Source organism: Fistularia commersonii, chromosome 27 (assembly GCF_037954325.1).
Source record: "Fistularia commersonii isolate RoL2024-O1a breed Wild chromosome 27, RoL_Fcom_v1.0, whole genome shotgun sequence".
Taxonomy (NCBI): Eukaryota; Metazoa; Chordata; class Actinopteri; order Syngnathiformes; family Fistulariidae; genus Fistularia; species Fistularia commersonii.
This window is the reverse complement of record NC_141310.1, coordinates 10,010,825-10,034,901: the sequence shown is the minus strand read 5'-3', so window position 1 is coordinate 10,034,901 and position 24,077 is coordinate 10,010,825. Positions and strand designations below refer to the sequence as shown.

The 24,077-nt window shown below is 43.2% G+C and overlaps 1 protein-coding gene across 3 annotated transcripts in view; it reads left to right on the top strand.

Moving 5' to 3' along the window:
• Window positions 1-24,077, top strand: part of cd276 (CD276 molecule) — an 87,433-nt gene that overhangs the window by 7,935 nt on the left and 55,421 nt on the right. For all 3 annotated transcript variants that reach the window (XM_086174985.1, XM_086174987.1, XM_086174986.1), the window contains exons 2-4: window positions 404-532; window positions 12,742-13,092; window positions 15,256-15,552. In XM_086174985.1, coding sequence (XP_086031111.1) covers window positions 475-532; window positions 12,742-13,092; window positions 15,256-15,552 — 706 coding nt within the window. In that variant the 5' untranslated portion in view covers window positions 404-474. The remainder of the gene's footprint in view (window positions 1-403; window positions 533-12,741; window positions 13,093-15,255; window positions 15,553-24,077) is intronic.

The following is a 24,077-nucleotide window of genomic DNA, read 5'->3' as shown; positions in this document are numbered from 1 at the left end:
ACTGTACTTATTGTGTCTGTTGTAGTCTGATATTTGAGCTGTTTGGAGAAGAATGGTCTATGTGCCAAGTTTGGGGGGAAAAAAAAATCCTTCTTACTCAACAAACTTCGTTTCTAAATGACAAAAAAAAAGCAAAACCCAGCTTAAAAATAACCTTTTTTTTTTTTCTTCATGATCTCATGCTTTCATTGTTTCTTCTCCATTCAATGAAAAATCAAGACATCCGTAAACCGCAGAAGACATCACTTCCTCTTTTCTGCCGCTTCCTGATTCCTGCGTGTCACACACACACACACACACACACACACACACACACACACACGTGTTTCAGATGCGTCATACCATTGTCGTGTTATTCTAATCTTGCTGTTCCTGACATATCTCTTTCTTTAAATCCCCGCAGCTCTGTGTCTGAAGAGGTCGGCCTGCGGTTCAAGTCGTCCCCCCCGTCCCCCTCCGTCCCCCTGGAAGACCATGCTGTCCCCGCTGCTGCTGCTGCTGCTGCCCACAATGCTGGCTGTCCACGTTATGGGTGGGTGTGACCCCTGGCATTTGATCTGAGCCGTGGCTGTGGGGGAATGCGACTGCCTCATAAACAATACGCCCTACAGGTCATATTAGTCTTCTTCCCTCAAAGGCTTGTGGGCAAAACAAAGGGCTGGATGAGTGTCCTTCAAATATCATGTACCGGCAGCTGCGAGTGTATAATCCGGCTCTGTCAGGATACGTCGAGAAAGAGTGCAGTCTTATAAGGAATTCTCTGTGATGGTGGGAAAAAAAAAAAAAAAAAAGATAGGTCTTCCCCTTTCTAATTTTCTTAAGGTTTTATTTTTACAGGATTGCAATGCTAGCGTTGGGCAATTTTTATTTTTTTTATTTTCTATTATTAATATGATGTTTCTTTGAGGATAATGTTGACCTTTTGTAGACAGAGGAGGAATCAAGCTGGGGGCCAGGGTGAGGCTTCGACAAAAAAAAAAGAAAAAGAAAATGCTTCCCCAGCATTTTTTTTCCCCCTCATCTGTGACTCAGGCAGTGTGGTGTGGAAGTCATCCTTTTATATTTTTAACACAGGAAAAAAAAAAGTGTGGTTGTTGATGCAGCAACTAAGGTTTCGTGTCTCACGCGCTCAAATGATTTTTTTTTTTTTTTTTTTACCTCTGTAGAAATGGTGCTTTGAGAAAAAAAACATGTTTCATCATAAGACGGAAACAAAGGTGGTTCTGACGTGATAAAGTCTCTGAACATGTAAAAGAAATAAATGAATTGAGCACGAAATCAAAGCTGCATGTATTTTAAACACTTTACCATTCCTTGACTCCTAAAAGAAACTATAATCTCATTGTGAGATCATATTTTTTTTTTCGTTTGTTTCTACCTCGATCAAACAGCCGAGCATTGGCTCAGAAGACTTTTTTTCTTTGCAAAGAAAGTTGAAACGTGAGCTCCCGCAGCACTGAGCAAACTAAAGTTCACAAAAAAAAAAACAAAAAAAAAAACTTAGTTTCCTCAAACTTTGGTTATTGTCTAAAACATCACCACTTAAAATTAGCTAATTTTTCTGCCCGTTCTCCTTTCAGGTTGAGGTGACACAACCACCTATCGGCCATCAGTGGCACATTTCAATCTTCACTCAGCGGACCTTAGTGTCTTCTGTTGTTCATTAGGGACCTATTTTCTCCGAGCACAAATGGCCCTCCGGCTTGCTCATTACTGGCTGTGTGGCATCCGTGGCCTGAATCACTCCCCTCGCTGTGAGGCAAGAGGTGGAGGAGGCGTCGGGGGGCCGATGGTGCTCTTTAACTCACAGGTAATGGGCCTATCGCGGCTCGCACAGTGATTTAGTTTCTTTCGGCTAACTGGAGCACTAAGTGAATTAGCTTCCGTCTCATGTGATGCAATAATCCCTGCGTGGAACACAATACGGCGGTACGATAACGCAGCGGGCTTCGCGGAGCTCCTACGGTTATCAAATGAAATGTAATTTGAAAAAGTCGGAGTGGCACTGTGGTGGTTTCGCGCTTCTGCCCCACATCATGGAGGTCCCCGGTTAGATTTCACCAGGGGGCCTTTCTGTTTTCGGGTTTCCTCCTAATGTCTGAAATCATGCAGTAGGTTCATTGGCGAATGAACGGTCGTAGGTCTGTATATGCGGCCCTGTGATCGATCCACGGGGAACCCCCACCTCTTGTCTATTGACAGCTTGGCTCTGGCACCCACCTGACCCTGACTACAGGATAAACGGTATACATAATTAATAAATGAGAAAGTTAATATCGGTGAACCACCGTGGTAAATACATCTATTTTAATCATTTTCACTGCTCATTGAATGTGAGGGATTACTCTTGAACATATCACGGGGCGACTACTTTAGGCGTGACCTTTCTATTTTTTTGCAAGCGTTAGACATCGGTAATTATGTACTTAGTTGAGGTCAATGCGGTTACTTTTGATTTCTAAATAACCGTGCTTCGGTTTTGATCATCCAGCAGGCTCCGAACCCGCAGAAATCCGCGCCAAGGCGTAATTATAAAAGCTCCCGTGTCTGATCGTACCTATGTCGGCTATATAAGGCCTCAGATGTATCCAAGATTTCTCCAAGTAAGGTTTCCTCGATCCCCCCCTCCCTTTTATACGTCTATCTTCTTATGTTTGACATGTTCTGATTCACTGTGAAGCACCTCAGCGTGTGACAACACTTTTTTTTTTTTTCTTCGCGGAAGAACAAAACAAAGACGGCACATGACAACGAGATCATCTCAACACACGCCGCCGCCCGATATCTGACTCGTAGGATGGCGGATCCCTCTTGACGAAACGTCTCGCTGCGATGTTACTCATGCTGCGCCGCACGACTCCCGTTTTATTCTTTTTTTAAACATGCATAACTTAGATCTACGGATGAGGATGTTTGATACTTTCGCTCCGGACTAATAAATTGACAGCGGCGGTCTTATCGGAACTCATCCTGGTTATGAATTACAGCAATGAACGATGCACGGGAGCGGTCTATCTTCCTCCAAGCACGGCTTACAGCAGCATCAAGCCCTGGCAGAGCTAACTGGAGGATGTCTAGCTAATTGCCTGTTGTTGTCATCCTCTCTGTTGTGTGTGTGTGTGACTGCCAGAGCTCACTGTATTACCGCTCTTAGCCCCACCAAAAATGAGGATAACGTGCATTCATGCAAATGCGAAACAGGAAAAAAGAAAGAAAAGTGAACCTGATTTGACTTTCAGTAAGGGAAGCTGTAAGGTAATTCAAATTAATTAGCATAATTGGATAGATTGCATCTTCTGCTGCAGCCATATTATTGCAAGGCCCCCGGAGTGTGGAAAAAAAAAAAAAAAAGTCCCCCCCCCCATGTCTGCATCTGTGGTGTACTCTCTAAAAGTCTGAGGCTGTCCTCTTCCCGTCCTCCTTTTCTCTTCACAGCAATTGATTCTGCAGAGAGGGAACGCTTTAGCCTGTGCAGAAATTCAATTTAGGGTTATTACCCCGTATCAGTAATGTTCTTGCTAATTTGATTGCGTCCAGTGAAGTATCCTTTTAAAAACAGTCGAGGGCAGGCTCAACAAAGATTGGTTTCGCCGCAATGCATACATAATGAGTGGTCTCTGTCGGTTTGCCTCTGGTTCGTTGTCTCACATCTTTCCATTTTTTTATTTTATTTTATTTTTTTCCCGACTGTACGTTCATTGAAACCGAGTGTATTACCCAACAAGCGCCTCATTATTATTTCAACAAGTCCCTAAAAATACTGCCTGTGGGATTGTTTAAAAATTGATTTGAGTAATATGCCGTGATCGCGGTTCCGGGGGGGGCGGAGAGGGGCCCGGAGCCATACGGGGCGCGCTGTTTGGCGGTGATGAATCGGTTGAGAGGATGTTGATCTGTGCTTGGAAAGCGTTACAACCGCCGGCTTTCCGAGAACGCAACCCAAGAGTTAATGTGCGGAGACGTGTTTCTCGAGGGTGCCGCCTGGGCGATGTGTCCGTGGCAGGTGGCTCGGCAGTCTCGACAATGCGCAGCTGGCTGCAAACTGTCCCTTGCTTGACCTTAGAACTCGTGAATAAAATTGTGACGCGGCACATGATACTTGTGAAAGATATAAATATCCAAAGTGTGGAACACAGAGACTGGGAAATCTGTTTACTTACTTCATTGGCTTTTTTTATCACAGCTGCACACCGCGTCTGCAATAATGGCCTCGATATTAAAATCAAGATGTTCTCTACTTTTTTTTTTTTTTTCAATGTTTAAGACCTTTCGCGGGGCAATTTTGCACGGGCGAAATAAGTAATTTACGTGATTTTAGGCCCTGACATCCGCCGGTCTCGGTTCTGATTGGCCCCATCAGTTGTAATAATTTTGCAGCAGCTGAGCATCCGCTGAAACTACACCTTTATCATTGTGGTGGAGGAGTAATGTGCTCAGTTTTGCTGTGTTACTTCTCCTGATCTGTTTAATTATAAACCGGTATCACCTGACAGTATGCAAGATAATAAATATAGATATAGATAGTATATGTATACATAAATAAATGGGGAAAGGGAAATAAATTGGCTTCTCATGTGAAGTCTGACCCCACGACCCTGCAGCAACCTCAAGGTGATCCGTTAACTTGATTTTTCATCCTCATCCTCCCGTCTCTCTCTCTCTCTTTCTCTCGCTCTCTCCACTGCTCGGGTTAGGAGGCCAGATGCTCGTCCCTTATCTGCCCGCGGTTCTCCAGCAGCCTCCATTATCTGACTGCGGAGGCCCATTAACAGGTTATTGACAGGATATGAGATGACTTACACCTATGAAAGGAGCGACCACGAGGAAGTAGAGATAGCGTCTAAGAAAGGGATGGGGAGCGGGGACTTTCACAATAGTGAGCACCATTCTAATTTATGACATTGTTGAAAATAAGCAAGTCAGAGTCCTTGTCTTTCCTATCTGCTGTCACCTGTATCTCCCCTGAGAGAGGCCTCTCACACTCTCTGATGAGTTTCTTGAACAGAAATGGGAAGGGAAGAGGTTATGTTCAGTGCTTAATGTTGAAAGTGACCTCTTTACACTACAGAAGGTTTAAGTCTCATTTTATCTCTTCCATATCGTGCCCCCTTTTTTTTTTTTTTACCCCATTTGAAAACTCACCACTGAAGACACACGCGATTTGCAGTTAGCTCATTTCAAACCAAAGCATGTTTACTGTGCTGTAACCCTTAATCATTTCCAGATGCTGGATTTTGAATTAGGATATTATGGACTTGTGCATCTGCTGAAATCAGAAAGCTGGCTTTCCCTTCAGACATTTTCTTTTTTTTTTTTTTTTTTGCAAGACTCCGTTATATCAAAAGAATAATCTTTATGAAAAGACTCAGAGCTCTTTTGAGCAGGATCTTTTGATGTTGAGCTGGTGCAAAAACGTCCAGAATGAAAATGCGTGCAATTGTGCGGCTCAACAGAAGGGGGCAGTATTATAAAAGCCTTATTGTTCATTTTCCCCCCTCGCGAGACGAAAACCTAATGTCATTGCAGCCTGTTAATATTTTACTTGTTTACCTTGCTGTGCCAATATTGCCCCTTCAATTTACCCAGTGCTTTTTTTTTTTTCCCTTCATGAATAAACTGAAATTTAGCGTTTACCTGACGTTAGTTGTTGCAGCGGCTCTTCAGATATACGCGGTTAACATGTGTTCATACAACAAACGACTCTTATCGATTGTGTAAGTAATACCTTCGCTCGCTGTCTGTTATTGAACAGATATTATTACCTTTTTGAGGGTTAAGCCGTGAGTCACTAATTTTGTGCGCATTGAATGGTATTAAACCGAGGCACATTGTCATGTAGCTCCATTATTGCTTATTGAGCTGGGCAGCTTCGACATCGAATCACGTGTGGAAACAGTTTTAGCATTCATCGCGGATGTGCAGGCGTCCAACATACAAACTGTATCTGTAGTTAAGGACTTATGAAAGTAGTCTTTGTTTCTCTGTGGATTTAAATTGCAATCTTGAATGATAAAGATGTGCACGGTTGCTTTTATTAGTGTTCGAGCGCGCGCTGCATGAAAGCAACGGCGGCGGGGCCCGTGAACCCGCGCGGCGCCGTGTTCATGTGTGTGTTTGTGTATGTGACAGTTGTTGGTCACGCTGATGGGAACCTCTCCGGTCGGGAGCGTCTTTCTAACAGCGTCTCGATTGTAGTGTCAGAGTACCTCGTGTCCAATTCCTTCGACTGTGTTGCTCTGCAGCTGTCAGGAATCATACAGGTGTGGAATATCAATGGGTTCTCTGGCCTTTGGGTTTCTGTTTCTGCATGAAATCGTCCGAGTGGTCGGTCGGATTGTTGTTGAATGCGTGTTTGAGGCGGAATATGACTTGTATTTGAGCAATACTGTTAAGCCTGCTTCTCATTGCCAGTACTTTCTGATACCTGGACTGTATTCCCATTAAGGCATCCGCCACAGTTGCCCGTTTTTATTGTACCATCATAATTGTGGCCAGGGGAATGGAAAATAAAATGTTCAACATCACTCAACGTTGTCTTCACCAGGCGCCCCCTGTGATGAAGAAAATGGTATACCCTAAAGCAGGGGTGCACACCCTTTTTCAGCATGCAAACTACTTTTATAATGCCCAAATGATTTACCTACTATAAAAATGCAAAACAAATATACATTTATAAATATATTGAGAATTCTTTATATGTACAATATATGTTAGTGTACCTTGCATGAACCCATATTGCACAATACAACTCAAATACATTTTTTCTCATTACCTTACTCTGATGACTTGCACTGAATGGACTCAGCCAGGGATGGAACAGTAGCTACTGATTGCCAGCCTTAAACACACTTCCAAATGATCATCGTAGTTTTTATGAACGGTCCGAAAACGCCGCTTCGCATTTCCCTTCTTCGGTATAGAGACGGTAGACTGGCAGACGAGGCAAATGCACTTCGAAAATGACACAGTAAAAAAAAAAACTTTTCCCCCCACTTTCGATGGAAGTGGCAAGTTTTTGACTTTCTACTTGGTCCAGCACCCCTACTCCTTTTAATACCCTGTTTTAACTTTAAAATGAATAAATTGGAGGATAACAAGCTAACTCGCTAGCTAGCTAGAGTTTGGCAGCACTTAGCGCCGTTGTACGCGCAGTGTCCCATGTGTCAGAAAACGTCAGATGTCAGACTTGCCGCCCTTTACGTCAATTAAGTAAAAAATTCATAGTGAGGACGGATATTAACTGATGTCAATTCTTTTTATACCATGCGATTTGCCCAAACTACCATTGCGATCGATCGCTAGATCTTGGTCGACGTACTGGCCACCGCTGCCATAAAGCACGGTCAAAGAAGAAGTAGCTAAGTAGCAGTGTTTTTTTTTCCACTCAAGAGTTACATCTGCCAAGAAAACAAGCTTATTCCCATTTTTTTTTTTTTTTTTTAAACTTTTTATGGATAGGGTAATATCACATTCCATTTTGGTGGTCGTGTAGTGTGGAACTTCTGAACTGTGCTTGCCTTCCAACTCATTTAAAAAAAGAAAAGTCTCACATTCCAGTGGTGAAATACTTCTTTTGAAACTGCGTGTGAGGGGCGGAGCAGGTATTTGTCCATTGTGATGTACGAGGACTCATCGCCACCACTTCGACGTGGTACTTTCCACGAAACCGCACCGCATCCGTTGTTGACATCGATAAACTTCCACGGACCCTGAGAAAGCAGGATATCTCTCACAATCTGTCACAATTGCCTAGTTTTAATGCGAGCACTGGCTTAACGTCCAGTTGGCATGAAGCACTGCTATATATACAAATATTCATGGTTTTATAGCCGCTATTGGATTTCAATTAAGGCTTTTTTTTTTTCTACCGGACAATATGGCCACTGCTAGACTTTCTCTTTTAAAAGTTTAAAACCTTTGTTCTAACTTTTCTCCTCTTGTTTAATTTGTTTGTTTCTTTATTTATGGGCTCTACACCATGCAAAATTAGTAGGTAAAGATTTCAAATGCTTCTTAGAATCTGCCACTTCATCTCAGTGCGATACTGTTTTGAAGGGATTTTGTTTTGAATCAAGTTAATGGTAGAAGTCAGACCAGTAGAAGTGTCAAGACGTCAATGCTCACTAGGGATGAAGAAAGGCTCATCCTGGTCCATGAAGAAAATATATATGTATATATATATGTGTGTGTGTGTGTGTGTGTGTGCGGTGTCTGTGTAAAGGACTGCGGATTTAACCGTATTGACTGTAGGCTGGGGATAAAAACAAAAGCCTCCGAAATTAAACTGACAACATGAAAAGCATTTAATTACCTTGCCTTCAAATCTGTGGTACAGACACATAAACAACATCAGGCGGAGAAAATGCAGCCCTTCCGAAAGGCTCCGATGGGGGTTTTAAACTGTGCATTTTCCAAACCCGTTCGCTATTTGATGGCGATAAAAACTTTAAAAACAGACGCAATACGACTCGTGTTCCGGCATAGCCAGAGGATATGCAGTCTGCGCAGTCTTCTCCTGCATTCTGTTAGTCGATGTTTACAGTCCAGTTGGCAAACTCCACTCCGATAGTTTACCTGCTCCAACGTGATCGGTCTATACTTGTGTCTGCAAAGAGACCCCAAATGGAAAACTGCAAGGCATCGGGTCCCTTTATCTTGTTCCTGGGCCCGCCAATTTTGCATTCATGCAGAATTTGCTGATAAACATTAGCCTGGCAGGTGAAGTCAGGAACGGGACAAAACCATGTCATCGCCATAACCTCAGGTTAATTCTGCATATTTGACTTGTCAGGTCAATTGAGATGTCTTTTTTTTTTTTTTTTTTTTTCTGCACATAAACTCCGTAGTTTGGTGGATTTATTGTAAGGCTTCCATGATAATAATTCCAGTATTGGCCTTGAATAGATTTGTCCTCCAGTTAATGTGAGCTCTATTTGAATTTTATTTACAAACAGCTTTGTGCATCACCTTGAAACCACCTACCCTATCCTACAATTTACTCTCTGTCTGCACCCTCACTGTCTAACCCTCAGGCTCTATCCTCATACTACATGCCCAGCAAACATAAGTGTTTTTTGCACTCATACCTCGCTCACCCGACGAAAGCACTACCAAGGGGAGGCGTTGACAGCGACATGGTGATAGCTAGTCTTGAAAGTGCAATGGAGATCGGGGTGAAGATCACTTGAGGACTTCTGCCAGCCATATTCCTCGCCGCTAAGCAGGGCCTGTTGCCAGTGTTTGCAAAGACTGTAATGAGTTTATTTCATGTCTGCTGTGAAAGGGCCCGTCTTTTGTCTGGCCGGCACTCAGACAGGGTTGAGGCCCATAAACACAAAGTGCAGCATATAAATCCCAACAGCCTGACATCTCCCAGCCCGCCTATGGCTTCTGAGCATCTCTTTATCGAGAGGGTGGGGGGGGGAGGGAGGGAGAGGAAGCGAGATCCTTACTTGCACTCTCAGGCGCCCATGGGCTTGGTTAAAAGGTGTAGCACACCCATCTTATTATTACCGCTTTTGTTATTATTTCAAACCCCTTCCACTCATTTCCCAGGAGAATGACTTCTCGAACCTTAGGGGAGATGATCAAACCGTCAGCTGCTGCTGTACACAACGTGTTTGTTGTAAAACATCATGCGGATCAAGAACAGCCTAGTGCACATGCAGCGATATGCTTTGGCTCAGGGCATTTCACCTCTGACTAATAGGGCATCGGTCGTGTTGTTTCCATGACGTCAGCTGGCCAAGCTCACTCCTGATGCAAAAAAAAAAAAAAAAAAAATGCTTTCGCTGCATCTCCTCTTCAAGATTAAGCATCTCTATATAGGCGTTCCATACAGCCGACGTTCTCCGGGAACGTCCGCGCTGATTTTGAGTGAAAGGGGAGAAGGAATGTGGAGATGCTGAATGAGAACGGGGAGTTTCTATCTCTCTCCTCCCCAGTGTGGCCTGGGTTCATATTGAGGAATTTATATGCCATACCACAGCCTCCTGTTTGGCTTGTTTCCAGATATTATCTTTAAGTGTCAGCTTGATGCTGGCCATTCATCTCTCAGTTCCATGTCCCCCCCCCCCCCCCCCCCCCCCCCCCCCCCCCCCCCCCCCCCAGCCCCCATCCCTTTCTCAATGAACTCGCGGTGTGAGTCATCCTCCGATCTTCCAGGGGGAGTGATTTAATTGTTAACCCTCCCTGTTCTCCAACACGCTCATCTCATAGAGGTTTGACACCGACCCTCCTCTCCGGAGGTGCACGAAAAAAACAAAACAAAAAAAAAACATCAATGACCTATTCATTATTGCAAAGGTTGGCCAACCTCCAAACATGAAAAAAATAAAATCACATACTCCAAAAATTATTCCCATTGATGGTCGTACAATACTGCCTGATACACTTTGCCCTGATTGCTCTCACGTGTTTCATGTAATGCTGCAGTCCTGCTGAGAATGTAGCTACAAAATGAGGCATTTGGAAAAAAAAAAGAAAAAAAAAACATTGGGATAAGAGCTTTTATAATCACTTTCAAGGAAAACATCCTCCCCTTCTATTTTTCACAGGAGTCCAAGATTTGTGTTGATGAACATACTCTAAATAATTAAGTAAAAATGATATAAAAAGAACCTCGTAAAAATATTTAAACAAGAAAACACCGTTCCATCCTTTTTTAATTTGTGAAAATGGTTGTGATACATAAGGCTCTATGCATTTTCAGTATTTGTCAAAGGGAACTGTGATTCTAAATGTGTTTTTTATTCCACTTTCATGAGATGATTAAAAAATACTCTAAAAAATATAAATGTATAATTATGTAAAAACGATAAAAAAAAAAAAAAAACTCAAAAAATATTTGAACAAGAAACACCGTTCCATACATGTCTTGCTCAGTAATTCACAGCCTTTTTTTAATTTGTAGAAATGGTTATGATACATAAGGCTCTATGTATTTTCAGTATTTGTCAAAGGGAACTGTGATTCTGAATGTGTTTTTTTTTTTTTTCCACTTTTTATGCAATGATTAAAAAATACTCTCGAAAATATAAATGTGTAATTATGTAAAAACGATTTATATATATAAAAAAAAAAAAAAAAAAAAAAAAATATTTATACAAGAAACATTATCCAGACATGTCTTGCTCAATTCACAGCCTTTTTTTAATTTGTAGAAATGGTTGTGATACATAAGGCTCTATGCATTTTCAGTATTTGTCAAAGGGAACTGTGATTCTAAATGTCAGGTTGTTTGTTTCCAGTTTTTATGAGATTATAAAAAAAAAAAAAAAAAAAACTCAATTTTCTTTGTCATGACATCAGAGTTAAGAAGTTATTTTTGCCTTCATCAGTCAGGTTAAAAATCTTTATAGGATTGAGGTATTTTAGCATCTCAGCAGCCCCCTCCCCCCCCTTCCCCCCACGCACTGCACTTAACAGTTGCGGCAGTGGGTGGCACTGTTCTTACAGATGAGTAGTTTGGTCGGTGGAGTGATATGAAGAGGCTACTTTGTTGGGATTGGCTGAATGTAATTGAAAATAGGTCTGCCTTGACTTGGCAGTATTCATCCATGTATGAACCCTCTCAGATGAAAGACTTGTTTGTTGTTAATAGGGAAAGTAATTATAGCACCTCTGCAGAAGTTAAATCTCCCTCATACCAAAGAGGTCCAACGCTGACGATATTTGTGTGATAGACAGGGTTCAAAAGAGGGTGAGGGGGCTAAAATGGCACTGTGATTATAACAATTAGTGAGACTGAGCGTGAAGAGTAGTGCATTGCTCCAGGGGTCGACTGTTTTTTTTTTTTTTCTTCTACCCTGTGATGTTGATGAGTGTCTGTGGTTTGTAAAAGAGCAGACAGGGATCAATGGAGAATGCTGACTCTTAAGGATAGTATGGATGTACTCTGGACTGCACGAGATGCTACTAATCCAGAATACTTATCCCCAAGTCTAGACAATGAATTCTGCTCACTACACTTTTTAAACACCTACACGCACTGGCATGCATGCATGCATGCAAATGTACCGTTAAAATCTTTGATTTGAGGCAATTTGTAAGTAGTAGGGGAATACTGCACTTACACACACACACACACACACACCGATGGCACCCCCTGTCTGTGTATATATCCAACATTTAACTAAAGCTATACAGATGTTGACTCTCTGAATTTTGATGAAGTGAGCCATCGCCAGGAGGCAAAGCCTATAGGAATACAAAGTCCTAATTCTTACCTCACCGTCTCCTTCTCCCTCTCCCCTCCATCTCGTCTCGGCAGCTTCCTTCTCCTGTGCCGCACAAACAAACTGCTTGTTTCTGAAGCAGCCGGGGCATATATTTCCAAATGCTGCATTGATTTTTGTTCATAGAGCAGGTATCAGTCTGTAAGACTTGAACGCAGCAAAATGAAATTAATATTGCACATCAGCGAATACTGTGCAAGCGTGAGCTAAAAAACCCAGGCAAAACTGTGCTTTTTAATAAAAGTTTATTTTTTCAGGCCGCCGAGGTAACAAATGGGCTATGTTTACCGCGGGGTACGACTGCGGAAGAGATTCTGCTGGAGTTTGTACTTTCAATGGGTTGATTTGACAGCTCTGGAAGTAGACCCTAGTACCTGTCTCAGTACATAACATGATAATTACTGTTTCTTTCGTGACAGAAACTTTGAGGGGAAAAGAAAAGACAAATTAATTTGGATTGACGTTGCTAATACGTCTCTCCTTTTTTTTTTTTTTCTTCTTGCAGCTGTCCTGGAAGTGTACGTCCCGGAGCAGCCGGTGGTGGCGCTACACGGCGGGGATGTCACGCTCAACTGCTCCTTCAGTCACCCCGGCCACTACAATCTGTCCGATCTGACTGTCTTCTGGCAGCTGACGGACACCAAAAAGAGTGTGTACGGGTACATGGACGGACACGTCCAGCTGGTGGACCAAGCGGAGAGATTTGCAAACCGCACTAGCCTGTTCCCCGCTCAGTTGGGCCTTGGCAATGCTTCACTCCAGCTGAGCAGGGTGGTGGTGACTGATGAAGGCAGTTATACCTGCTTTGTCAGACTGCAAGACTACGGCAGCTCGGCCCTGTTTTTGCAAGTGGCTGGTGAGTTGAGCTGTCCATGACTTGTGCGCCTCAACCTTGCATTCCTTCTCGCTGATGAGCAATATTTGTTGCATTGATTTGGTTATTAAATAAAAAAGGCCAAGTAGCAGATAAATTAAGACGCCCATAGTGTCGGGGAAATACAAATAAGCTGCAAGTAGATAACGTAGATGGAGCCCATCCTCCATAATAATAATAATAATAATAAGAAGAAGGCAATATTATTATTATTAACAACAACAACAACAACAATTAGAATGATACAACAACAATATTATTATTGATAATAACAACAACAACAATGTAATTATAAGAAGAATAATACAACAATATTATTATTATTATTAATAATAACAACAACAGCAACAATAGTAATAATTATAAGAAGAAGAAGAAGAATGATACAACAACAATATGAGTATTAATTATTATAACAACAACAACAACATGATAATAATTAGAAGAAGAAGAAGAAGAATGATACAACAATATTATTACTAATAAAAATAACAATAATATCAACAACAACAACAATGATAATAATAATACGAAGAAGAAGAAGAATGATACAACAACAATATTATTATTATTTTTTACAATAATAATACTTTTTTTTTTGGAGGGTTCACCCCAAAAATTGCATCTTTAATTTTTCAGATCTTCTGTGGAGCGCTCTCTAAATATAGCTACCACATCCACTTTTAGATCAGATCTAACACTTACATTTCTCTTGAACTTGATTTGTAGTCCAAGTAGCCTCCGGTGTGACAGATGGTTCAATGCACAGTTACAAAAATGATTCCCCCTGCCCGGAATCATCGTGTTCCCTGTCCATAGGTTTATCATCTACACATCCATCATATTTATGACAGTTCCTAAATGGTAGAGCTAAAAATCACTGATGTTTTGTGAAGTTTAAAACCTCTAAAAATGTATTATATTGAAAGATGACCTTTATGTTTACACAATAGTGTGTACACTAATAGTGTGCAATAAAATGTACACTTACCTATGCAGGGTGTGAGTTAGGGTAATTTCTTTTCACAAGACATGAACAGGTGATAAACAGTTTCCTCAGGCCTGCTTAGCGGTGTGTTTGGTCAATAAGCGCTGATTGTGGCTTCTGTTGTGGTCAATAGCTGCTGACTTTGATTATTAGCTGTTGCTTCGGTCAATCAGCCATTGCCAACTTCCTTTCCTGCCTGTATGACTAAATCGCCCACCGGCCCTGCACGGTCGCTTATTTATTTCTTTATAACGATACTCTGCGCCTTTTCTCCATTCACACGTTTCCATATCTGCTGTTCCTGTATCCTCCAAGGATGTATGTGCATTAGGCGGAGCTAATGAATGATTTTTTTTTTTTTTTTCTTTTAAGTTTTCCTCTTGGCCATGGTGCGGGAAAACAATGACGGATTAATTCTATTTTATACATTACATTTATAGAAATGCTATTTTTAGCTGGCATTTACAGTTAACATTGTAGATTCCCTTCTTGTTGTGCTAGTAAGAAAATGAAAGGAGCCTTTAATGGAAATCCGCCTGTCAGTCAAATGGACAGCTGAGGAAGTGTGTAATCTATCTTTGTGTTAAAAGTCCACTTTTCAAAAAGCGGCTCAGACAGACTTAATTCATCTCGCCCTCAGCTCCACCCCATTTTTGCTGTGCAATGATTGGTTCTGGGAATACAGCTGCATCTTTCCCTACCACCTCTGTACTCACATTTTAGCTCAAGGAATTGGGATGGGGATTTCAGCCGAGGTTGATGATTCACCCTTAACCCCCACCTCTCTACACTCATTTCCAGGCCGTAGGCTGTGTCATCCCAAATCCCGGAGCCTGCCAATTTCTTTCAGGGCAGCCCACCTCCATTTCCTGCCTTGAAACATATTTCGTTTTTAGTGATTGGCTCGATATTTTGGTTTTCTCTCTCTCGAGAGAGAGAGAGAGAGAGAGAGCGGTGTTTGAGCGAAGAGCTACCATGTTACTGCGTGCAATATCCCACCTGTCAGTGCGAGTTTAACGTTGGTCCATATTCACATCACATGTTATAATTAAGCCCGCAATGGACGTCGTGTCATTTCATTTCCATATCGCTGCGGCGTCTGACCAAATTCAGTGTGTGAATTCCCCCCCCCCCTCACTTTTCCTGTCTCCATCCAGCTCCCTACTCCAAGCCTGTTTTGACTCTGGAGCCGGAGTCCAACCTGCGACCGGGAGACAAGGTGGCCCTGACTTGCGTTGCCCACGGAGGATATCCGGAGGCTGTTGTCATATGGCAAGACGGGGGCGGGCAAAACCTGACGGAGAACATCACCACTTCGATGCTGGCCAATGAAGAAGGGCTATTCTCCATGACCAGCGTGCTGACCGTTTTGCTGGAACCCAACAGTACCTACAGCTGCCGGCTGATCAACCCGCACCTCAGCGAGGAGGGATACACCTTTGTCACCATCACGGGTGGGTGCAGATGTCGACCTCTCTCTTTTGTTTGTCTGTTCCACTAGACAAAGCCCATTAACCTCGACAAGCATCTGTTTTTCCTCTTTTCATTGGCATTCATGCCCGAGTCAGGTAAGTCTCCGGTTGTCACAAGTATACATCTGTTCCGTCTTCGATGAAATGCTGAAATCGCTATTTTCTGCCCCATTTCTAGAGGCCCTGTGCGTCTCGCGCGAGCCTCTGCAAACTTTTGCCACCTCTTCTGAAATTCAGTGTGCTTTAAGTTGAAAACAGACTACATTAAAAAGATTTATAATAGATAAGTAACCCTTGTGACGCGCTGGCTGGCTTTCATGTTTCTTTTAAGTGTTCCTTGGTGCTTTTGTGATTAGAACTCTGTCTCATTGGAAAAGAAGAGAACCGGAGGAAAAAAAGCCAAACTTCTACTTCTGACAGTGGGAACTAGGTCGGTTGTAGGTAGCATTTTCAGCAGGTGAAAATACTTTTGTTTGGTAAATCAATCACAACACAAATTCACATGATGTTAGAAGAAAGATTTTTTTTTTTTTTTAAACGTGCTTTTTCTAAAGATCCCATTTTCCCGGTAAGAGGCGGTGAAATTAATGAGACGTGACAAACTATCCAATTTCGGTTTGGTAAGCCCTTTGTTTCATTCGTATTGTTAAATTAAGTCAGCACATAATTATTTCCTTGGTGTCAGATAGCGATTCATTATTAATTGCAAAAGGAAAAATGTTTGAGATGAAATTATTTCTCTTCTGGCTGATTTTATTTATTTATTTTTTGACTTTTTTTTTTTAATTTTTTTTTTGTGAACCAGGAAGCAAAAAGACATGTTTACTATTCTCTCAATGTTTGACTCAGCCCGGAGTTTGGGTCAGTAACTATGTGTTGTATCTAATGATGCGATCGACCCACCAACCATCACGCCCCGCCTCAAGTCCCACTGGCCCCCCGATGGTGTCCTTCTGTGTTAAGTGCGATGGGAGTGCCGTGTAAGGTGGGCCAAGGCTGGGTCCCTAATGGGAGCATCACTGTGTGAAATAGCTCATAAATAAGTTGAGGTGGCCCGGGCCTTCTCTCTGGGCTGGGGCCGGTGATGACGCCGGGGCTGCTGAGGTGGAGGTCGAGGCAGAGGTCACGGAGTGCTGCTCCACTGAGCTGGGAAATGACTATGCTGTCTGGAAACAGGATGGCCAATTGGCAGAGCAGGCCTCGCTGGATGGCGAAGGTAGGGTGGCCTTTCCAACAGTTTGGTTGGCCTTTTTCAAAACATTACAGATAACCAGTCAGGGGGACCATGGGGGCTGTGTAATGGTATTAAGCACATGGGGAGAGCAAAATACGGCAGTGGAGTAGCAGTGCTGAAATAGTCAGTGGCTCCCGTGTCCCTTTTTACTGAATTGGTGCCATTTGCTATGCTACTTAAAGCCCGGTTGAAATGAATATGAACGTTTTATCGCCTTTTCCTGACAGGCTTTTTCGTCGCTCTTCTTGCATGTCGGAACAGCGGGTCAATGATGTAGATCGCTGTGTTTTTAAGATTGTTGAAGGGAAGCTAAAGGGCTGAAAATGGAGGGTTTTCAAGTTGGGGTGCAAAAAAAAAAAAAAACAAGGAAATGCTGGTTCCTTTACGTTTATCAGAATGTCAATCTCACACGTTATTGGACAAGTCGCTTCATGTGGTCAAAACACTTTTTTTTTTTTTTTTTTTAAACGAGAGGCGAAGTCGGATGAAAACAGTTTCCTCCCTGTGCGGGCTCTCGTATCGCGCCGCCGTGTCTCCCGAGTGAAGGGCTCTGCTGACAGTTAGTTACCTGGAGTATCCCAAGGTTCTGTAAAAAAAAACTTTGTTCCTGACCTTGGAAATGGGATTGTTGATGTGATGTGATTGAAGGCTTCAGAGCAGTAAAATTAATGGACCTTGGGTTCGGCGCTTTCCTCAACGGCTACACCGACAACGTGACAACACATTTTAAGCCAGGTCTTTCGGCTCCGAGGTAAACAGTAGCTTCAATGATGCTCCCTGGCTGTGTAATGATTAAAAACATTACGCTATGTGCTATGAAGCTCAAAACAATATTATTTCGATTCAATTTTGGTCGCCCAGAACTTACACAGGCATATTCAGATACTTGGTTTCGCTTTGCTAATTTGTCGTTGACCCTAAGGTCTGCATTACAGGAAAACAAAAATGTCTAATTTTCTCCTTTGCACCGTTAGTCACGATGCCAAATGAATACGAGGAAACTCCGTTTCTAGAAAAATCGCATGCGCATAGCTACGATTAGAATCTCTCAGATCTCAGTTTGTTTAAATTCTTTTTTTTGTGAAATAATTGCTGTGGGTATATTGAAGCGCATGGCCCAGTATCGTCTGGTGGAACACGTTGCGCGTTGGTTGTAGCTTTACACATCTACTGAACGGCATCCGTGATGTTTTGAGCGCTCAGTTAAAAACAACCCGCAAGTACGGTTTTGATCGCCCGCCGGCGGAGATTTTTTGAAAACCGAAACGCTGCCGATCGCGGAAATGGACGACGGGAGATCAAATAAAACATTTGATCATTCTCCATTGCTCTGAATGTTGCAGCCTTTAGCCCAAGTGTCATTGTCCGCTGTTTCCAAAAATAAAGAAGTCACTTTTAACAGACTCAGCTCAGGAAATTCTCCCCTGAGAATGAGCCGTTTTTAAAAAAAAAAAAAAAAACAGATAAAAGTAGAGGGCCGGGTCAAAGAGCAGCGGACTCCTTGAAGCGGGTGTAGAGAGAGATGTAAGGGGGAATGCAGGACGGTTAAAGGAGCGAATTCCCAAACGAACCGGGGAAGATAATTAAAAACAGTGGCGATGATGATTTCGAGCAATTGGTCGTACACGAAGAAGAGTAATTTCTCAGTAGGCACGCCAGCACAGCTTGATGATGGCCCGAGTTGTTGCTAAACACAGCGAAGATTTACAGTATTTGGTGTGCCGCGATACAACGGGGGCTTGTTTGAAATGAAAATATATTTGCATTTGTTTACAGCAGCTGGTGTGTGCTTAACAGCTTCTGTAATTAATTTTGACCCAGCAGAACTCTTCCGCTGGAGTAGCAGAGTGTAAAGTGCGCGGAGCTTGGGTTGATGAACACACAGCTTGCCGCGTGCGCTTACAAACACGGCGCAGCGCTCGCCACACTCAGGCGGTGGAGAATCCTATTAAAAAATGGGTAAATTCTGCTTACGCTTCTAAATAGACTATGGCGGGAAAAAAAAAAAGGAGGGGGGGGTAAGACATCCTGGAGTATGAATGATGGGGGAAAGGAGGGTAGAGAGGGAACAACCATGTTCGAATTTCACACTCTCCTCGATGTGTGATTGGAAAAAAAAAAAAAAAAAAAATTACTATAGTAATACAAATCTCCCCCAGGCAGAACAGGAGTTTGACAAGGTTAATTTTGAGAAAATGAACCCTTTACCTGCACTGAGCGCTGCACTCTGAGAGCTGGCATGAGCTACTCTCCGGAAGCCCATGATAAGTCATCCATGTTAATGTTATTTCTTTTTTAGCCGTCGCCCGTTTAACTACTTCGCCTGAACCGACCTGTCAACAATTCACGCGCACCAAAATCAAGCATGTCAAAGTCGCTATCGATCCCCCCCCCCCCCGTAAGCTCACCGTGTGAAGCGCGGTCGGTCTTTAAGTCGTGGTCAGGAGCGGGGCGTTGTGTTTTTTTTTTGTAGTGCTGGGATATTGATAGATTTTGCTGAGTGCGGCGATGCTCGCTGCTCAAAGGAACAGCTGGTATTAATGAACAGTCAAACGATGAAAGGAGCAGCTTGAGTCCTCGGTTGAACCGCCTCTGCTTTCCTGGGCAGATGCTTGTGTATCACCATCCCCATCCCCTTCCTCCCTTTTCACGGCTCATGCTGTCTTACACTCCCGGTGTGTTTTTGACCGCTTCCTTTTACAGATCTCTCTGTTCCGCGAGTTCTCAAGCGGCGGCGTTTCACGTCTGATTGCCGCACAGTGTTGCGTGATGGCTTGATTTCAGGACCTGTCACCTAACACCTCCCCCACTTTGTCTGCCAGCTCTCTGAATGGGGACGGTGCCACCCCTCTTGCGTTACTATGCTAGTGCTGCATTTACGGCGGAGATTGAGTATAGAAAGGAAGAAGACGGTGACGGAGGGAGGGCGGGAAAAGTTGTTGGGTCGACAAACTCGTTCTTTGAGGTTAAGAGTGCTACAAAATGTGGATTAGAGGAAAACAAGATGGGGATGAAAGGGTTCTCCGCTCTGTGTTTTGTTGTCGCGGCCTGACTTGAACTCGCTAACCGAGAGGGAGGCATGTCGCCAAACAATGTGTAGGGAAAACTTTCCGCTGACTATTTGCATCTAGCCTACATTCTGTGATTTCAGTACAAAGGAGAGGCCCGACTTTGGAGGCGGCGGCGCGGTAACAAGCGGGAGATGCAGCGTTCGGTTGTTTTCCTGGCCTCGAAATCCACTCCGTCATCGGAGTGGTATTTTCATGTCTCGGAGCGACATAGCGCAAAGGTGAGGGGAAGAAAGAAATGGGGGAAAATAAGAAATGGTTTTCTTCTTCTTCTCCTTTTGGCTTTTCCCTTCAGGGGTCGAAAACCAGGAAATAGTGATTCATTGGTATTTGTCATTTCGGAGAGAACAGTCATTATTTGGTGTGTAATAATCCTGGTTTCTTGCTATTACTGTCTTTTGTATTACGTAGGCTAAATATCAACGGGGGGAAAGGCGGCTCGGTGCTTCTGTCTGAGAGCAGGAAGGTCAATGGATCAAATTCCGACGGGGCGGCTTTTCTGGTGAACTTTGCATGTTTTCCCCTTATCTACGTGGCTTTCTCCCCCGGTTTTCAGTCCAAAATCATGAGGGAGGTCCATCAGAGACCCTAAATTGCCCATTCATGTGAACGATAGGGCGAATACCGTAATTTCCGGACAATAAGCCGCGACTTTTTTCACGTAAACAACGATGCGGCTAATACATGTACTTTTATGGGTGGGGGGACGCAAACGAGCTTCACGCTGCTAAAACGTTTATCCTCGTCACATCGGACCGATGAAATGACCGGGAAGTTCTGAGTCGGTTCAACTCCGACACCGAAGAAGACGACTTTGACGGTTTTAGTGCGCTGGAGGAATCCGGAGATAGCGATCGGCTAGCCGGTGCGGCTTATAATGAGGTGCGCTCAATAGTCTGGAAATTACTGAAGTTGTTTACCTCTATGCGGCAGTTACTTCGCCATCTCCCATCAGTTTGGTTGCATCATTACGACGTATTGCGTCAAAAGAACTTTCGTACGGGAACAAAGTTGGGAGATTATTTTGTTTACATTGGCCTCTCCAGGCTCACCTGTCCCAGGATCTCCACGTAGGTGAGTGACGAAAATCGTTTTACATCGTGCCTTAGGAAAGGAATCCCAACCCCTGTACGCGGCCCTGTCATCGACCTCAGCACACCCCCACGCTAGATAATGAATGAATACCGAGGAAAAACTTTTTTTAGTTTGACCGTCGGGGTCAACGTCAGGTTAGACAAGCAAAACTAAAACACCCACCGCGTCTTCTCTTATTCCCAGCTCAAGAGTTTGACTTGGTGTTATGATGTATTTTTCAGCACGGTAATGCATAATGTCATACTTTTACAACACTTGCACCTCTACCTACTCTGTTTTCCTCTGCGCCAAAATGTCTCGATCCTTTATTGTTCACGAGGAAGTCCCTTAATGAGCGTCTTCTCTGTATATTGTTTTAAACATGATGTCTCCCTCTTGAATATCTAAAAACATTGCGTGGGTAAAACTATTGCTTTGGTTAAATTGTCAAAGGGCCAAATGGAAAGAGGCACTGATCCGCTGGTTCAAAGGTTTTCTCATTAGATTGAGGTTGGTGGTGAAATTGCAGTAAGTACAATTATTCATGAAACATATATAGATATTTTTCCGAGCGGACCGCTAGGATCATCTCGCAATGTTCCTGTCAGTCAACTTTGTGATATAGTGTTGTATTTCTTTTTTTTTTTTCCCCCTTTTATTTAAATCACAGATTGCCCCGCAGCATCTATAACGAACCACACTGGTGGCACTCTACTGAGCATATGCTAATTTAAATGCAATTAACAGAGCCGTCAGAGAAGTAAAAAAAAAAAAGAAAGCAGCAGTATAAATGAGTCTGTTGTCAGTAAACCAATGAGAAGATAACGTTCCCAAAGGAGCGGCGTATTAATTAGTGTCCAGCGCGTAAACATGCTGTCTTTCTCCTGCTGAATGTGTGTTCTATCTCATCAGGAACTCCGCCTGGGAAAACAACAAAATAGACAGCCGAAGCAATGCGGGCGGCGCCGTCGCGAGCACATTAATTCCTATCTGGATTATATGCTCGGGCCACTTGCCACTGCCACTGTTTTGACTGTTGACATTGGCTGTCCTCTGGGCTTTCAGTATAGGAAACGTTATCTCTGAATTATGGCCAGGAAATGTTATTTGTCATGCTCCCGGTCCCGCTGTTAGGCTCTGAGGTATTGTTGGGCTGGATTCGGTCGTGGGCAGTTTCTGGTCTGTGCCTCGCTCTTCTAGGATGCTACAATCAGAAAGATAAACCGAGCTCCTCTCTTTTGTGGAAGGATTTTTCTTCATTTTTTATTTATTTCTTTCTTTCCTTTTACAGTCCCCGCTCTTCCATCTTGACTTTTTTTTTTTTTTTTTTTATCCGTCACATCATTGCAGTGTTGGTATTTAAAATGTATTCCTTTTTTACCCGATTGTAGCTGAAAATTAGGGTGTATTTCTCACACAACGTACATAAATATTGCTCTTTTTCTTTTTACGTCTTCCGCTTGTCAACATGTAAGTCAAGTTTAAAAAAAAACAACAAAAAAAACGCTTCATATCAAGTGTGAATTTACCCCATGCCATCTTCCCCCAAAAACAGCGGTTTGACATCTTTATGCCTGTCGCCAGGCTGGTGGAAACCCGTCTCTTTTTGTCCTCCCTCACTTCCCTTTTCAGGATGCTGAATTTATGGTGGCAGTAAACACACAAAAGCCCTCTTTTGTTATTGATCGGGCTCATTTTGATTTGGACTCACAGCAAGGACTATCATCGGGGCTGGTTGGGACCCTGCAGTGTACATTTCTCACAGCTCCGGCTAAATCCTGTAAGAGGGATTGGTTTCGGAAGGTCTGGCATCAGTCTTTGCTGCTCGATATGAAATTATTTGAGTCTCAGCTTTGCAGAGTCACTGGGAGAATAGCCACCAACAAACGGCTGGGCACACCATCAAAGTTTTTTTTTTTTTTTTTCCCCCCCTCTCTATTATTCGCTCAGTTTATTTCCTGTTTGTACCACGCACCTGATAACTTCTTGAATTATTTTCCCGGCAAAAGGCTGCATGCAGCACCAGTAAATTGCTTTGTTCCGTGCAGGCTGCCCACAAAGAGCATTGTCTTGTAATGTAATGTGTTTTCAATTAGGAGGCATTGAGAGATTTAGCTTATTCCCAGGATAGGTAGCTCTTTCTCCAGTCGCTCTGGAGACCAGTAATTGATTACCAAGTGTGAAATGGAAGTTAAGAATGGACCGAGCGTGGCCGCGTCCCAGAGGAGAGGAGTTTGAAGCGGGCGTAGTCGCGTTCGACTCCGTCAACTCCTTCCGCGTTCGCAACTCGACTTATAAGCGAACACCTGTTTACACCACGTCACGCATTTTGAAAAACACGCCCGATTTTTTTTTTTTTTTTTTTTTTTAATTTCAATGCGCGTGTCAGATATTGCGTTAATGACCGTGATTAGGCGGCACTGCTCTTTGTGATAGCGGGTTGAACGGACAAGCGGCGTGCGATGACTCACGCCTCCTTCAGCTCGCATTAATATCTCCCCCCCTTCTCGTTTTTGCGCTCCGTAGCCACGGCTGTCTCTCCAGAGCCTGACAACTTTTCTCTCATTAAAGACAAACTGTCCACGAGGAAACAAACCCATTCCTCTTCCCTTATTAATATTGTCAACTGTGTTTAATTTCATCACTCGCCTCCCTCATGTGTGTTACCTCAGTAAGTGCAACTCTCCGTCAAAGGCAGAGACAGCTCGGTGACCCACACCAAAAGAGTCTGTCATATCTATAATGTATCTGTCTATGCTTTCAGCCGTTTAATCCACCAGATGAAGAGCCCTGCCGTTTGTACCGTCGGGTCATTTTTTCCCCACGTGGTAGTTGGAGGGGTTAAGCTACGAGCGTTTTATTTTGGAATCCGTTCGCGTCACGATTTCAAGTTGGACAATCGCATCGCGAGAAAGATCGGACGATGCGAAACTATCGTGAACACCGCAAGCGTCGAAATTATTAATCGGAATATTTGTGACACCTGTTGAACTATGGCAGGGGTCAGGAACCTTTTTGACCAGGAGAGCCATAAAAGCCAATTATTTCTAAATTTGGTAGTAATGTTGTATCTTTAACATGAAATAAATTAAATATGTCTTGCTTTTAATGCGACCTCGGGTGCCGCTTTA